This window comes from Haemorhous mexicanus, chromosome 12 (genome assembly GCF_027477595.1).
Source record: "Haemorhous mexicanus isolate bHaeMex1 chromosome 12, bHaeMex1.pri, whole genome shotgun sequence".
Classification (NCBI taxonomy): Eukaryota; Metazoa; Chordata; class Aves; order Passeriformes; family Fringillidae; genus Haemorhous; species Haemorhous mexicanus.
The window spans coordinates 16465477-16482683 of NC_082352.1; the positions used below are offsets into that span (position 1 = coordinate 16465477).

The 17207-nt window shown below is 56.2% G+C and overlaps 2 protein-coding genes across 3 annotated transcripts; one reads left to right on the forward strand and one right to left on the reverse strand.

The window, feature by feature from the left end:
- Positions 1-3149: 3149 nt before the first annotated feature.
- ZNF319 (zinc finger protein 319) lies at positions 3150-12273 on the reverse strand. 2 transcript variants are annotated; one of them, XM_059857386.1, is made up of 2 exons: positions 12060-12273; positions 3150-10639 (listed from the first exon to the last, which is right to left on the reverse strand). In XM_059857386.1, exon 2 carries the CDS (start codon positions 10268-10270, stop codon positions 8606-8608), a length of 1665 nt encoding a protein of 554 aa, XP_059713369.1. In that variant the 5' UTR covers positions 10271-10639; positions 12060-12273; the 3' UTR covers positions 3150-8605. The 2 variants fall into 2 exon arrangements, with proteins under 2 accessions (XP_059713369.1, XP_059713368.1); XM_059857385.1 differs by having other exon boundaries at positions 12050-12273.
- A 490-nt stretch (positions 12274-12763) lies between these two features.
- Positions 12764-17207, forward strand: USB1 (U6 snRNA biogenesis phosphodiesterase 1). Its single transcript, XM_059857387.1, has 7 exons — positions 12764-12899; positions 13003-13154; positions 13298-13481; positions 13971-14024; positions 15020-15125; positions 15771-15854; positions 16158-17207. Exons 1-7 carry the CDS (start codon positions 12796-12798, stop codon positions 16260-16262), a joined length of 789 nt encoding a protein of 262 aa, XP_059713370.1. The 5' UTR covers positions 12764-12795; the 3' UTR covers positions 16263-17207.

A 17207-nucleotide genomic window follows, 5' to 3' on the forward strand; every position in this document is an offset into this window, starting at 1 on the left:
AAGAAGGTCCTTGGTATCCTTCTGTCTCCAGGTCCTGCTTGGGAAACATGGCACTGCAGCACAGCCAGAGCAAACCCTGCTCAACCCTCATCCCTCACTGCTATTGTGAGCAAAATAAACACTCTATTTTATTCTCATCATCTCAGTTAAACTTGCTTTTCCTGGAGCTAGCTCCTCAGTTAGATGTTTTATTTTCACTCCTGTCCTGACTAGGAAGCCATTGCAGATAGATCACAGAAGTTGTGATGCCCTGCTCAGGGTCCTCTACTCTCCTCATCATTTTTCATTTAAGGGAAGCTGAACAGTACTTTGAACAGAATTTTTTTATGAGGAAGTTCATGTTCCAACACACATATCCCCTCTTTCTGCCCCTACAAAACAACTCTGCTCCACCAGCTTTCTGCCACAGCCCAGGGACATGGTGGCTGCTGGGGCAGGTACCTGCAGGGGGCTCTCGCAAGGGCAGCAAAGGCTCCCAGCACTGGCTGCTGTGACGTTGATAGGGCAGGTAAAAGTGGGATGTTGCAGAGCAGGGATTCAGCTGTCCAAGCTCTGGCTGCTTGGTCTTTTTGGGTCCCTTCCTTCCCTTCGTGAAGCAGCTCTGGGCTGGGATACAGAGCCAAAGGATGCTGCACATTCCCCTTCTTAGGTACTGAACAAGAGCTGGGGGCTCTCATCCAGCTCAAACTGGGGGTGTCACTTGCTGTTGTCCCTCTGAAGGGCTGTGCTCTGCCCAAAATGCCCCTCTAAAGATACCCCACTCTGCCCAAAATGGAGGGCTCAGGGGCATCTCAGACAGCCCCCAGGTGATACCTGTGAAGGGCAAAAGGAAGCAGATCCCTGAGCTCCTTCCAGCCTGGCCAGGAGACTGCACAGGAGTTTCAATCCCAGTCCCACGTGCAGCAGGTAGAGGCTGGAAGCTGCTCAGCACTGGGCTCTTTGAATTAACCCCTCATGCAACTTTCAGGCATGCAGGACATCTTCAGTTCCCTTGAGATGGCTCACTGGGGGCTCTCCAAAGCCTGGCTCCTTAAGTCTAGGCTGGAGTTTGCAGGAAGGGTGATGTGTGTCCTCAGCCCTTTGCTTGCCTCCACTTCCATGCACTCTCCCAGAGACCCCCACAGCCCACAGCTGGACAGGGTGGCTGTAAAACACCTCCTGAGGCCTGACAACCAGAAACCAATTAAATTACCTTGAGTCTCTCACTGGGTACAAGGGATAAGGAGCTGTGAACGCCCTGGGAACAGCAAGGAAGAGCTGCCAGTGCCTGCAGCAGAGGCATTTCCACCCATGCTGTGGCACTCTCACAGGACCCAAAGAAGCCCAGGATCCATGTACACAACTGAGCCCAAACAATCCTGCAGAAAGCCCCCTGAGGCTGCAGCAAGCCCCCCCTTGTCAGCCAAGGGCTCCTCCTCCCTCACCATGAGCTTGTGCAGCTGTAAAAGCCTGGGCCATATCCCTGTCCTTGGTCTGGGAAAGAAAGTGGAGGGCAGAGGCTGTTCCTCTGCCAGATCTGAGCAAGAAATGTGCAGAAACATTTGTGGGTCCCCACAAAACTAGCTGCTGAAAGAAATAGGAATAAGTAGGCAGGATTTGCCTTCAATGAGATGAAAGAGTTGACAGCCTTAGGCACCCTGCTGCATTGCAGGCACCCAGCGATGCCACCACCTGTTGTGGCAGCTCCTTTTGCCAGCCAGCAAAGGGCTTTAGTCTCATTTCTAAGAGCAAGAAGGGCACAGACCCACAGCCTCATTTGGAGAAGGGAGCACCGTGGCCTTTCCTTCCCTCCACATCACCCAGCCCTCACAGCATCACTCCCCATGGACCAGCACAGCTCATCCCCGGCTGTGTCGGATCACCAAACCCCCCTGTGATGGGAGAGGTGGCCCTGCAGAGCTCCCAGCCGCGTCCCTCGGCTCCATGGCCGCCACTTACCGCCGCAGGCTCAGCACTGCCTCCCTGGGAAGCCACCCTGGGACGCGTGGGCTCCCTTGGCCACTGCAGCTCGCCACTGCCCCCCCAGCCACCCCAATCGGCTCAGGGCTCTGCGGGATTAGCCCTGTGCTGCCTGCAAATGGGATTACTGGCACTCAGCTGTCCTGAGTGCCCCGGCTTCCAGCAGCCTGCCTGGCTTTTGTGCAGGGTGCTGCAAAAAAAAAAAAAAAAAACAAACCCAAAATCAAACAGGTTTGAGCACCCTCAAAATCCCTGGAGCCACCAAAGGCACCCCAGGCACTCACCGACAGTGCTGTGGGGAAGGCAGGCGTCTCACCCATGGGCAGGGGATGCAGGGATGTGCAGAGGAGCAGCAGTGGAGCTGCTGAAACCCCGTGGGTTGACACAAGGTGATGTGCCAAGGGTGCTCCACCCACAGCTCTGCCCCAGCTCCAGAGCAACCACAGCAAATCTGTGCTGGGCTGGGCTAAGCCTCCCCTTGCTGAGCCTGCCAATTGCTGCTTGATCCGTTTACCTCCAGTCCTGCACGACTGCCAGCCTTTCCCACTGCCCCTAATCTTGGCCACAATGACACCCTGGAATCCAGGTGCCAGCATGGCTTCTGTGGCCCATGCCCAGCCTGTTTCTGCAGGCCCAGAGCTCCCTGACCTGCTTCCTCCTTCCCTGACTCCATGGGTGTCTCCATCCTGGTGGGCAACAAGTACCCATCGTGCCTGGCCCCAGCAGCTCTGTAGCAGACTCTTATCCTGCTATCACAGGATGGGGCATGCAAAACAAACCTTGTTTGAACAGTTGAATGTGGGGCTGGGATCCCAGAGCACAACATGCAGCAGCTTCTGCCCCCTGAACAGCTGCTCCCTTCTGGCAGGAAGAGACTCCTGCCTGGTCCTGCCCTGAAGCTCCCAGGGAGGAGTTTTGCCCTGGGGAGGGATCATTCCAATTCTAGCAAAGGTAAAACCCCTCAGCATACTCTGCTTGTGTTTGCTTTCAGCCCCTGGGAGCCTGCTCGTATCCTGCATCTTCTGGTTACCAGGAAGATGAACCATCAATTCTACTTCAAAAAAGTTCAGGGAAAAGAAAGAAAACATGAAAAAACCCAACCAGAGCCAGACAGATGCACAAAGACAGATGAAGAGGCAGTGCTTGGCACATGGCCTCCATTCCAGAAACCTTACACACCCACAGGAAGGTATAAATAACTATAAATTTATTAGTAAAGCAAAACCATTTGACACTCACACAGAAGAGCGGGATGTGTTATTACAATATATATACACACATACATGGAGTATCATCTTAGAAACACATGGAGAGCAGTGTTAAAGGCACTGCAAGCCACACAAACCTCAGCAACCTTGGCTGTGACTTCCGACAGCCCCGGGAACTCTGCCGGAGTTGTGAGCACAGGCTGGGAGGTGCCCAAGAATCTCCCTGACCACGAAGTCCCTCAGATCCATGGCTTGGAGGCACTCAGAAACAAGCCTATGGTCCAGCTGCCACCTGTGCTCCTGCTCTCCCTGGCATCCCAGGCACGCTGTGACAGCAGCATCTTCACATCCAGAAAGTGCCAGAGGCAGCTGCCAGGAGATGCTGCGGAGGAAGCTGGGGAGAGCTGGGTGCTCACCTGGGGGGAGCTGCAGCCCCAAACCTCCCTGGCCTGCCCTTATTGAATCTCAGCATCTCACCTGCATGCACAGGAACCTTCCCACAGGTGAACTCACCACCCAAAGGAGAAAGAGTCCAACTCTGAAGTATAACAAGAAGGTTTTGCCTATTTTTTAATGGTCAGGCTTCAGCTGCAGCCTGAAGTTGATGGTAAATACCCAAGGGAAGTACAGAAAGTGTTCTCCTCCCTCCTCTTCTCCCTGCAAGGGCAGGCTTGAGTGCCCAGAGATGGTCCCAAAACTGTCAGAGGATGCTTTCCCCTTTGTCCCCCAGTCCAGTACATGGGCCCCAAGACCAGAGTGTGAAAATCTTCCCACCCACCTAGACTGCAGAGATGGCATTTGCTCACCAGAGAGCTGGCATGGCCTCCTTAGCATCCCCATGGTCCCAGGGGTGTCCCTGCCACAGCTAACTCAGCTCAGCTGCCTGCTTGATGCACACAGCTGCTCTGTATAACTCCCAGGGGAACCAACTGCACTGCCTGAGCCCACCCCAGTGCCAGGACATCTCCCAGGAATGTCTGACAGTCCTTCATTGACCTAATCCCCAGCCTTGGAGATGGAAATGGCAGCTCCCACCCCAGTTCCCATTTCCTACAGCTCTGCTCTGACTCTCGGCCCTGGCTTGGATTCACTTGTCAGATCACGGGCAGGATCCCATGCCAAGCTGCCAGGTCACAGGCATTGCTCATGCCCAGTGAAATGGATGGCCTGCTGTGGGGAAGGACCAGAAGCACCCACTGGATTCCAGAAAGACTCAGGTCCTGACCACCAGTGGTTTGGTACCACCAGGATCCAGTCTCAGCCTGGGAAAGGAGTTTGGAGCTGGGGAGAGCAGAGGAAGGTGGGAAGGAAGGAAGAGACTTCAATCAGTATGGAAGAAGGAATAAAAAACAAACTACTGCTTACAAATAAAGAACTGAACAAAGAAAAGAAGCCGAGAATGTCTTTTAAAAGTATAAGCTGTGGAAGGGAAGGGGCTGAGACAGCTAAAGGCATCCTGTAGGTAGGGTCAGAGGAAGTGAAGATCAGTAAAAGCCCAGGTTACAGACTACCTTTTCCTGGACCCAGGAAGCCAGAGGAACAGCAGCCCTAGAGAGCAGGACTTATGTCCTGGAGAACACCCACACGACCTCTGCCCAACCTAACCCTCCTCTCCACCTACTCAGACTGCCTGCCAAGGAGAACCACCCTTTGGGAGGGACCCCCCTCTACCCAGCCCCTCAGCATCCTCAGGTGGGCTGCCAGCCACATCTTGAACTGCCTCGAGCACTTGCCACTGGGCTGATGGCACACCAGCTCCAGCACAGCAACTCTCTGGGGTGCTGCAGGGCAGTGAGGAATGCAAGAGGCCAAGCAGAGGCTGGAGCCTGAAAGTTGCTTGAAATAAACACCAGAAGTGAAGTGCAACAGGTACAGAGTAGAGAGATGGTTTACTCCCCAACAGGCTTTGGCCCCAGCTGCTCTTTGGTTTGAAAAGGAAATGCCAGAAGTCAGCAGAGAGCCCTGAGTGTGATGTCCCAGGGACACCAGCTCCCAGGGCAGCCTGTGCCTCCCCACACAGCAGCACAGTGCTCCTGACACTCCTGTGCCTCCTGCTACTTCCACCTCCTCCCACCTCACTGGAAACAACACAACCTAAAGGCACAGCAATGGAGATGGACCTGCTTCCCCCACCCCTGTAGGCAACACTGCTGCTTCCAACTGGAAAATGCTCCTATAAAAATATACCCAAAGCTCTCTGTGGCCACTCAGTGTCCACCCCACACAGCAAGCTCCAGCTGCATGTTCTCCATGGCCTTCAGCTGGATTTGGGCTCTTGCAGGGCAGCAAACGAAACAAGAGACTGAGTCACCGTGGACTCACAGCCAGGCCTAATAATGATGTTCTAATCCTGCACCATGATGTTTTTGAACCTGGAGGCACCTATTCACCAGCTGATGACCTGGACCTGGGCTCATCCCTGCCAAGCTCCCCACAGCATTCCCTCTCTCCCTGGCATGGGGTCCCATGCACACAGCCCTTTCTGAATCTTTCTGCCCAGGGCACTGCTTGGCCATTGCCACATCCTAGGCAGAGCCACAGCGCCTCACTGGGCTATCCAGGGCTTTCCCAGCTGCTCAGCAGAAGAGAAACACCCCCCAACACTCCCAGTGTCCAGCTGCACCAAGGGGACAGGATCTGGCAGCCCCATGGCTCTGCATAGTGTGGAGCTGTGTCTGGGGCTCAGCACCACCCTCCTCTGCTCCAAGTGCCAGGCAGTCACCCAGGCAGCCCCCCCAGGCTCCTGGGGAGGGAAGAGAGCAGAGCACAGCCAGCTCCAAACCCTCCTCTGCTGCTCCAGGAAGAAAGAGCAGAGCCACAAGAGCCCATGGAGGCTGCAGCTGACTCTATCTCACACCCTCCTCCTGGCCAAGATGAGCCTCTCTGCAAGCTCTGAGCCCTGGGCACTGATCCTGGCTGCCAGTGACCACTGAACCCCTGGCAGCTGTGCTGGGCAAGAGCAGAGGAACCATGGCCCAAGGCAGGAACAGAGCAAGGGTTCAGGTGGGTGCCACAGTCCTCATCTGGTCCCACATTTGAGTCTCCACCACCACCAAGCCCTTCTGTAAAGACAGGATTAGCCTTCCCTTGTTTGGACTCTCTTTTACTCCTACAGTAAAGCATACACTGAACTTACTACATATTAAACAGCAAAAACCAGTTACCTAGAACTAAAGAGCTCTTTAAAAATCCAAGTTATCGCATCTCTTTTTTTTTTTTTAAAGATTCAGTATGACATCAAGTTAAACTATACAGTATTTTTAATGAATTTTAACAAACTGCTTTTTAAAAAAAAGGTAAAACAAAAAAAGAGAAAAAAGAAACACAGATGGTAAACTTGGTAGGAAGTTCTACATCTTTGAGGCAGCACAAAGTAAGATAACCATCATGGGTCCCTCTTCCTTGGGCAGCAGAGAGCACAGTCTGTTTTAATCACCTTAAAGTTGCACATTAAGAAGACTCAGCCCCAGGGTCTACCCAGTCACTGCCCTGTCCCAGCCCCTCAAAATGCACCCTGTTCTCCCCTCAACATGCTGGAAATGGAAAACTAAACCCTTTCTCCACCTTTCAGACAAGTGTCCCCCCAACAGGGATGCAGGCCCAGTCCAACTCTCTGCAAGGTTAATCTGTGTACACTTGCCATGGACAGCAGTCATTAACTTTGTCCAAATCACTCGTGCAGCACATGGGCAACACCCTGGCTGCTGCTCCCTACAACCTCACAGGAGCACCAGCCAGCACCAGAGATAAGCTGAGGCTGGCAGGGACCTCTGAAGACCCCCAGGTCCAACTCCTTGCTTGCACAGGGTCAGCTACAGCAGGTTGTTCAGGACCACATCCAGCCAGGGCCTGAACATCTCCACAGATGGACACTCAATATCTCCAAAGATGGAGGGGGAAGGCTGGGGGACAACCTAGTAGGCACATCTTCAACCTCCAAGGCATCTAACTGACATGTAATGGACCTCTTGGACATGAGAAGCCAGCAAATTCCTGCAGAGGAAAACACCTGAGGCTGCATCAACCTCGCTAGGGGAGATTTATTTTTAAGTGATGTTTACAAGAAGTGTGCAAAACCTGAAGAATACAGACGAGGTAAAGAAAGGGCAAAGGGGTAAAACAGGACTCCTGCAAGAGGGGAAAAAATAGATTTCTCCTTTACCCACTGCTAACTTTGCCCTCTCCATGGAGCTGAGCCTGCAGGCCATAAAGGATTCTCCTGGCTCTGGTTCCTCCAGTCAATCAGACACCAAACCCTTGGCACATGCTGTGGTTACTGCTGGCCATGGCAACACCTCTGCAGTTGTAGGTTATTGTAGTGTTCATCTCACTCCTTAGTGTTGGAGCTGTGACAGCCCATTGCCTGACCCTGCTGGAGGTACCACGGTCAGCCCAAGGGGTGCTCAAGGGGCTGGAGGCAAGGCAGGAGGAGGCTAAGTCCCTTGGGAAACAGCTCTTGAATGAAGCTGGGAGCAGGGTATGAATGCTGAAACAGAATCATGGAACTGCTAGGACTGGAAGGACCTTTGGAGATTATCTAGTCCAAGCCCCCTGCTAAGTTAGGGTCACCTAAAGCAGGTTACATAGAAATATGTCCAGGTGGGTTCTGAATGTCTCCAGAGAGGGAGAATCCACGACCTCCTCCCAGGCAAACTGTCCCAGTGCTCCTTGCCATGCTTTCTGGTGGCAGCTTCCTACAGCTCCCTGTGCAGCTGGCAGGGACAGGGGGCAGGCAGGCTCACTCAGAACCCCTGCAGAATGTGACAGCCAGCCACTGCAAAAGCAGCTATGCCAAAGTGCTTTTTGGAGCTGTGAAGCCCCATGGCTTTTCCCTTTCAACACTCGAGAAGGAGGGAGAGCAGGGGAGGTTGGGGCAGTCAATCAACACTAACCATCTGAAATGATGCCCTCAACTGAGCCTGGACCAAGTTGGGAGACCCTAGCAGCAGAACCTGCCATCTCTATGCAAGCAGCACACCCTGGGAGAAGGGAAGGCTGGTTCTGCCTTGCTCCTAGACCCTCTCCAGAAGGAGAGTCACCCAATCCTCCCCACCGACCCTGGCAGGCAGGACAGGGGAAAAAGGCTGCACGTAAAGAGCTGGTGCCTGCAACAGACAGCTGAGCTCCCAGGACTGGAACTGCGGGTACAGCACAAACTACAGTCCAGGGAACACCAGGAATCTACAGGCATAGCTTCCTCTCTCCACTTCCCTCCTTTCCTTTCCACCCCTTTGAGATGTCCACGTCGTCTGTTGCTACTTCGATATAGGTGGCATATCAACCACTGAGGCCAGAGGAAAGTTTACCTGCCCACACACCGTGCCCCCCCTTTCCCCCACACTCCCTGGAGGTTGCCAACAACCGAGGAGGAGAGGGAAGGGAAGGCCGAGGCTCGGGAGCGTCCCATGCAAGCTGAAAGCCACAGCGGGGCGGGAGGCTCATGGCAAGCAGGCAGCCACCTGGTAGGCACCCTCGGCCGTGTGCTGCACGCTGTGCTCCTGCAGCAGGCCCAAGTCCAGGAACCGCTCCCCGCACCACATGCACTTGTACTGCTGCTCCCGGGCGTGCACGCTGTGGTGCTTGTTGAGGTGCTCGCGCTGCTTGAAGGCCTTCTCGCAGGAGGAGCACTTGTAGGGCTTCTCGCCCGTGTGCACGCGCCGGTGGCGCTGCAGGTCCGACGCGTACTTGAACCGCTTTTCACAGTCGGGGCACTTGAGGGGCTTCTCGCGGGCCGGGTCGCAGCGGTGCTGCACGAACTCTGAGGAGGAGAAGAAACGTCTCTCGCAGAGCGTGCACTTGAGCGGCTTCTCGGCACAGTGGGCCAGCTGGTGCTTCTGCAGGGCCGAGGCCCGCTTGTAGGACTTGTTGCACACCGCGCACTTGAAGGGCCGCTCCGCGTTCTGCACGCACTTGTGCCGCAGCAGCTCCGAGGACTGGTTGAAGCCTTTCTGGCACACGTTGCACTTGAAGAGGTTCTCTATGCCGTGCACGTGCTGGTGGTACACCAAGTGCGAGGGCTGCACGAAGCCCTTCTCGCACAGGTTGCACTTGAAGCGCTCCTCGGCCTTGTGCGTGCGGCGGTGGCGCATGAGCGCGTACTGCTGCTTGAAGCTCATCTGGCACAGGTCGCACTTGAAGGGCCGCTCCTCGCTGTGCGTGCGCTCGTGCTGCCGCAGGTCCGAGGGACGCTTGAAGGCCTTCTGGCACTCCCCGCAGCGGAAGGGCCGCTCCCCGCTGGGCGTGCAGGGGTGCTGCAGCAGCTCCGAGGATTCCTTGAAGTGCAGCTCGCAGACGTTGCACTTGAAGAGGTGCTCCCCCGAGTGCGCGTACATGTGGCGCACCAGGTGGGAGCGGTGCTTGAAGGTCTTCTCGCACACCGTGCACTTGTAGGGCCGCTCCGAGCTGTGCGTCCGTTTGTGGTGCACCAGGTGGGAGGACTGGCTGAAGCTCTTGTCACACAGTGTGCACTTGTACGGCTTCTCACCCGTGTGGATGCGCTCGTGCCGGGACAGCTCCGAGAGGTGCTTGAAGGTTTTCTGACAGATGGAGCAGCTGTAGGGCTTCTCTGAGGGGTCGAGAGGCTGTGAATGCTCTACCTCGGGAGGCTTGTAGGTCTTCTCACAGATAGAGCACTTCATGGCGTTGCCATTGTGGACGTTGTGGTGCTGCGCCAGCGAGGTCAGGAGGGAGAAGCCCATCTTGCAAACCCCACACACAAAGGGCTTCTGCTCCACCTGGATACACTGGTGTTCGAGGAGGTCGGTGGCCTGGTGGAAGATCTTCAGGCACTGGGTACACTGGAAAGAGCGGTCATGGCTTGGCAAGCACTGGTGCTCATGGGGGTTGGAGAGGTGGGCAAGGTCATGGCCACACACACCGCACTTGTGGGACGGCTCTCCAGCCTGGATGGGGGCGTGCTGGTGGTGCTGCAGTCCAGGGTCTGGCTGGAGCAGGATGCCGTACACAGCACAGCCCAGGGGGTTGTCAGCAGTGCTGGGAGGGATGGAGTGCTCCGGGAGGGCGGCTGCCCCAGCGTGGTGCTGCTGCGGTGGTGGCGGCGGCTGCTGTGGTTGCTGCTGTTGCTGCTGCCAGCTTTCTGACATGCTTGGGAAAAAAAATGGGATTTTAGCAGTGATAGCTTCAGCTTCCCGGATGAAAGGGTTCAAGTAAAAGCAAGACCAAAAGATTCTGAGATCCTGATTCCCTGTAAATGATCCCCTCAAGTTGAGACCAGAAAATCCAGCTCACAGCCAGGATCCTGGGAAGAAAAGCAGGGAAGAGACTTCAGAGCCTCCTCTTAGACCAGCACAGGTTCTTTATGAACTGATTTGGTCTGGCTTTTCCTTCTTTTGGACAAAGGAACAGGAGGCAGAGGCAGGTGCCTTGAAGAGTAGAGGAGGCCCTTCTCCGTGCTGGCTGCGATGTGCTCACACTTGTGAGGGGCACAGGATGCGACCCAGGAGCAGCTCTCCCTGCAGGAAAGAAGATAGCTCATGTCAAGTCTTAGAAGAGACATGGGCAATTCTCCATCAGCCTTCCCCCATGGCTGTCTTTGAAAACTCTCCCGCATCCCTGCAAAGCTACCAGGAAGCCAATGTAGAACCAGAGCCCCACTTGCTGCTGTGCAAAGGGCCTGGGACAAGGAGCTCTCAGCCTGGAAAGGGCTGGGCTCTGGGACAAGGAGCTCTCAGCCTGGAAGGGGCTGGGCTCTGCTTGGTCGCAGCCAGGCACACATTTGGGTGTTGTGCTCTCACAGGAGGCAGCACAACTGCCCAGGGCCTGCTCAGCTCAGCCTTGAATGGTCATTGGATCTCCAGCACTGCTGTGGCACTGTCCCAGAACTCGGTCTCTCTGCATAGCTTATGCACCAAACACTGTGCAATCAAAAAGCTACTGGGTTAGATTCTACACATCCTAACATGAAACAGCTCTGTGAAATGGTTCTGCTCTTCCTCCAGCCTGGATATCGAGCCCATTACCCAAGGGATGCATGCAAAGCATTTCCCCCTCTTTGGGCAGCGCTTGTAGAATGGAAGAGCCAGGGAACTCAGGAGAATATTTGCCCTCAGTGTTATCCTATCCTCAGACACATGGATCACTCTGTGAAGATAAAAGTAGAGTTAAAGCAGTGGCTTAGCTGAACCTCCTACCAAACCATGTAATAAAAGTACACTGAAGCCAACCAACCTATGCCAGAGCTGCAGCCTGGCCTTGCTACAGAGCATCACCAGGCTCACTGAAAAGTGAGATGTCCAATAAAACCTGGCACCAATTTAGAGAAGAATAAGACCCACCAGCGAGCAGCAGACAGCAAGAGTGTCAACACACCTCAAGAGAGAAGAAGGTGCAAGCCCTGGTGAGCAGCAGCCACCAACACTCCTGGGCCTTGAGCCCGCGGGCCCATAAGAGCAACGCCATGTCTGTGTCAAACCACCTGCCCCCAGGGTAAGGAAATCCTTGGTCTACCACAAGAATAATTTTTATGTTTAAAACTATGCAATACACAGCACCAGAGAATCCCACTCCCCAGCATCCTCACCTCCACCGGCACTCAGCTGAGACTGAGTTGAGCCCCACAGCTCAGGTAGTCCTGGACCCACCTCTGACTGTGGGGAAACTTCATTATTTTGTGCTCCAGCACAATTTGGGGCCCATCGCAGCCCCGCCGGCACGCAAGATGCCTTCCTTCTACAGAGCTCACCTTGACGGAGCGAGGGCTCGCAGTGCCGGTACCTGCACCCGAGCTCGGCAGGACACCAAACTTCAGCCCAGCCCGGGTGCCACCCTCCCCCGCCAACCGTGGCAGGATGAACCCACCGGCGACGCACCCCGGGGTAACGAGGAAGGAAGACTGTACCCCTCGCAGGGAGAGCGATACCAACCTTGGCTTACCGAGGGCTCTGCGCGGGACCCGCGTCGGCGCCAGCTCCAGCCTAACTCATCCCTCCGTGGGAGGTGGGAAGCGACAACCATTTAGGGAGCGCGGTCGGGAGCGCAGAGGTACTTTCAAACTGGCGAGGCGGCCTGCTCGGCATGGCCCGGCTGCTCCCGCCGGGCCCGGGCCGCCTCAGGGCCGCGGGGCGCGGGGGCGGCCGGGGAGCTCGCAGGCCACCAGCAACCGCCGCCGCCGCAGCCCGCGGCCAGGCCCGGCCCGCCGCTCACCGCTCCCCATCGGGCGGCCCCGCTGGCAGCGCGGGGACGGCGCCCCGAGGCCTTCACCGCCGCCGCGCCGGGAGGCCCCGCGCTGGGCTCGGGTGCAGGGGGTCGCTGCCCGCCCGGGGCCGCCCCCGCCCCGGCGAGGCGCACACAAAGGGCGGCGGCGGCGGCCGGGCCGATCACCTACGGCGGGAGGAGGCCTCGCCGGCGGCAGGGCCGCGGCCTGCGCGCTGCGCCCGAGCCCCGCGCTGGCGTGGAGGCAGGAGCCGGGAGGGAGGAGGGGAGGGAGGGAAGGGAGCGAGCGGCGGGCGGGAGCGCAGCGGAGGGAGCGGAGCGGGCCGAGCCGGGGCGGCCGCGGCGGCGGCGGAGGAGGCGGGGCGGGCGCGGCGGGTGCTGCCCCCTGCCGGGCCGCTCCGGCAACTGCGCGGCCGCCGCCGGCGGGGAGCGGGCTGTGCCGGCGGGTTTCGCGGCCATGAGCGCCGCGCTGGTGGGCTACAGCAGCTCCGAGGAGGAGCAGGAGCAGGAGGAGGAAGGGGGGAGCCGGGACGGCGGCGCGCAGGGGCCCCCCGGGGCCAGGTGGGTGCCGTGGGGTGGCGGCGGCGGGAGCGCGCGGGAGGCGGCGGAAGCCCGCGGCCTCCCTCCTCCTCTTCCTCGTTCTCACCCCGCTCCGGTCCCGCAGCGCCGGCCGCTCCCGCCTGCCCGTGCCCGTCGGCCTGCCGGGAGACCCGGACCCCGAGGAGGCCGTGAGCGATGACAGCTCCCGGCACGGCGGCCGCGTGCGCGGCTTCCCCCACGAGCGGGGCAACTGGGCCACACACGTCTACCTGCCCTGTAGGTACCGGCACCGGGACCGGGATGGCACCGGGACCGGGATGGGTCCGGGAGGATGGCGGGACGGATCTCAGCCGCTGCGCCCCCGGGTCCCGCCGGTCCCGGCGGCGATCCGCGGCTCCTCTGACGGCGCCGCCCCGCAGACATTGCCCAGGAGGAGTTCCTGGAGCTGCTGGAGCTGCTGGTGTCCCGCGCCCGCACCTACGTGCCGTCGCTGGCTGCCATGGAGGAGTTCCACCTGAGCCTCTCGCAGTGCGTGGTGCTGCGCTACCACTGGATACAGCCCTTCGTCCGCTCCCTCAGGGAGCGCCTGGCCGCCTTCCACAGGTGGGTTTGGCAGAGGCCCGGCAGAGCGCTCCTCACACCCCTCCTCTGCCCTCGGGGTTCGTGTTTTGCCAGCATCCACGCCCTAAGGTGTCCTTGGCAGCTGGTGCTGGCAGGACATTAAAGCCCTGGGGATTTTTCCTCACTGTCTCAGGATCTGGCACCAGACACGTCAGGTTTTGGTTTTCCAGGATCAGGCCAGAGCTGTGCCATCCCCTAAACCATGGATGGTTTTGTTGCTTACATCTAGCTCAGGCACTGGCTGAGCATCAGCTGCTTCAGGGCTTCTCTCACTGTCAGGCTTTAGAGGGCTGGAAACAGAACGGGAATTAATTAATTTGAGCCCCAAGAGGTTCTGGTTGCACCAGTTCGGTCCAATTGCAGCGTATATTTGCTTATATCTTTCCATGGCTTGATAACAATCCTGGCCCCTCCTCATCTTCTTTTTTATTTTTTTTCCCTGCAGCTGAAATAGGATCTTTCTTATTTCAGGTTCTTCTGCGTGGCTGACCAAGTGAAGGTTTACACCAACCAGAACAAAACCAGGTGAGTGCACAGTGGAGCAGCCTGCCTGCCCCAGGAGAAGTCTGAGCAAGGTGCTGGGTGGATGGGAAGTGTCACCTGCCTATCCCACAGTTGGGCTGTGTGACAACACAGTGTGTGATCACCTCCAGACATTTCACACCTTTCCCCAGCCATCTGTACAAATTTTTAGCTTTGGCACTGTTTCTCTGCAAGCTTTTGCTCTCATTAGCTGGCGTGCACAGCCTGGGGCGAGCAGAGTGGGACCACCTCTTTTGGCAGCAGTGCCAATCGTGAAATTGTAGTGCAGGTCTTCCAAGAGCTGGAGAGAAATAGCTGAGATAGTGCTAATTCTCCTGGGCGTCAGCTCAGAAGCCTGATTCCAATGGAATGCAATTAAGTTTTTTTTGAATGTCAAAGCAGAGGTGATTAAAATTGCAGAAAGTTGCTGAATCTGGTGGGAAAGGCAGCCCAAGATAGTCATGGGTAGGAAAAAGTGGATATGGAACCTGGGTGACACTTGTATCTTCTGCTTCCCTCCTGGAGGGGAAGAAACGATGACTCTAGAGAGTGTCATCCCGACAGTCCTGGAGGAGGTGCTGACTTCTTTGTCACATCTCTCCAGCTGGGTACTTCCCATTCCCTGCTTCCTCTCACACTGTAAAACCTCCCCAGCAACTTCCACTTTTTTAATGCAGCTCCTGCATGGTCATGGCACTCTGCTGAAATTCCCATCCAGTGCATCCTTTGCCTAGAAAACTGATTTTCATGTCCCAAAAGGTACTAGGCTAATCTAGTAAGTCTACATGGTTTATCATCCAGTCCTGCTTCTCCCTGCTACCACATCTTTTGTTTTTCTTCAGAATACAATCAGCATCCTTGGATGCTTAAACCTGGCATTTCTTAGATTTCCTTGTGTTAGGGAGCAGGGAACTTGCCCAGTAGGAGTGAAGTATTCTTAGGGCTGTGTTTTGTGCAGCATGAAAGGGTGCTTGCAGTCTCTCCTTGCCTTTCTTTAGGACTTTTATTGGCTTGGAGGTCTCTGCTGGGCATTTCCAGCTGCTGGAGCTGGTCTCGGAGGTGGATAGCGTTCTAGAGGAATTTGACCTTCCCACATTCTACAAGGTGAGGCGTTCCTGCTTGCTCCCCTGCCAGTCTGGACATGCCAGCTGGTTCCCTGTGAGATGTTCACTCAAATAAACAGGAGCCAGTTGCAGTGGCTGCCCTGCTGTGCATGGAAACAGGGTTGTCCTGGGATAGAATGGGCACTCTGGGACTGAGGACAATCCTTGTGTCTTTGCCTTGGGCAGCTTTCTTGGGCATTAGTCCAGCCTTTTTGCTTAGTACTAGCTTTGGGAACAGGTTTGGGATTTTGAAGGGCCAGAGCCCAGTTTGTCTGTGTCTAGAGCTGAGCAGGGAGTTCATGTGGATTCAGAAGTGACCCACGTACCTCCTCCAAAACCAGTCCTGAAAGATTCTCCCACAGCTGCAGAGTTGAGCACAGGGAGACTGAGAACCAGGCAGCCTTGCCCACTGGTGTCCAAAGGGGCTGGGGTGGGAAGCCCAGGACTCCTCTTGCCTCCAGCACTGTCCATATCAGCTCTGCAGCTGTTGAGTTGGCAGAGGGGACTCCCAGCTTTGGGATCCTCCAGCCTTTGTGATCCCAGGCAGGGCAGCAGCATCATGCCAGATCTTGCACTGTGGCTCTGGGCGTCGAGCAAAGCCTCCTTTAGCCCTCTCATTCTTATCCCTGGTGTTTTTTGCCTCCAGGACCCATCATTCCACATCAGCTTGGCCTGGTGCGTCGGGGACCTGTCTGGCAGGCTGGAAGGGCAGTGTCTGCGGGAGCTCCAGGTGTGTCCCCACAGACATGGGGTGCTCTGGAGAGCAGGGGGAGGGCAGAGCTGGAGTCCAGCCACATCTCCCTGCTGGAGGTGGAGAGTGGGACATTCTCTTCAACTGAGCAGGACAAACTTCACTGGGCTGAAAGATGTGAAGCTTTTGGGGGGAGTGTGAGTTAAATCACCCTCCTGAGGGAAGTCAGAGGCTTCCAGCTGCAAATGGCTTCATCTGTGACTTGCTTCAGACAGGGAGCTGCCGACTCCATCCTCTAGCAGATCCGCCCTACTGGTACTGACTCCTGCCTCTATTTTCCAGGACATTGTGGATGGGTTTGAGGAGTCAGCATTCCTGCTGCGTATCCAATGGGAGCAAATCCGCTGCAAGTCAGGGAACAAGTACTTCTCCTTCCCCTTGAGGTAGGGGCGGGTGGGGCTGTGCCTTTTGGAGCCTCGAAGAGCCTGACACTGTAACAAGGGCTGCAGTCTGGCACAGCTCTGTGTGGCATCGGGCTGTCACGCACCTCTGCGCTCTTCTTGCCTGCTCAGCGTCTCTGCAGTGTTGGTGGCCTCAAGTCGGGCCACTTCCAGTTTGAGCTGCTGGCTGAAGAAAAGTGCTTGTAGCAGATTTCATCCTCACTGCTGGATGTGCTGCAGTCAGCACTGGCGGTTCCAGACATCCCACGGTCACTAATTTTGCTGATTTTTTTTTTTTTAAAAAAGAAGAAGAAAAAATCTTCAAAAGCCATAGATGCCTTATGGGAAGGAGGAAGAAGGTAGCGTGGGAAGCTGCTACTAAAGGGAGAGTGTCTCACACAGTGGGAAGTAGCACTGCCAGATTGTTGGGAGGCTCTGGGCATGTTTTGAGTAGCAAGAGGAAGGACGTGGAGCTGGATCCTCTTCCCTGAGTGTTTTCCTACTGTAAGCCAGCTCGGACAAGCTCCTGAGTCATGTTGCGTCCCTCTCACACTGCTGCTGCCTCTGTAGAGACATTTCAGTGTCTGATCCTTTTGCCAAAGAACAAGAGCTTGCTTCCAGGTGTGGGTGAGCCCTGGAACGGACAGTGTCAGTGTTTGCCTGAGCTGGGAGGGCAGTGCCCACAGGTGAGTCAAGGGGTGGTGGCTCCTGGCAAGGCTCCACACTTTTTCTCTGTGTGACCAGCACCCCAGGTGGATGATGACCCAGGGGATCGCAGGCCGGACATTGTCCCTTGGGAGAAACTCCTTTTTATCCTTTTGTCCCTGTGCGTTGGTCAGCTGCAACCTCTCAGGTAGTTGGAACAGGAAGCTGATGTGATACCCTGAATCCTTTATTCCTTGTCTGTCCAGGACTTCTGAGCAGTAAAAATCTGTTTCCTCATGTCATAAAA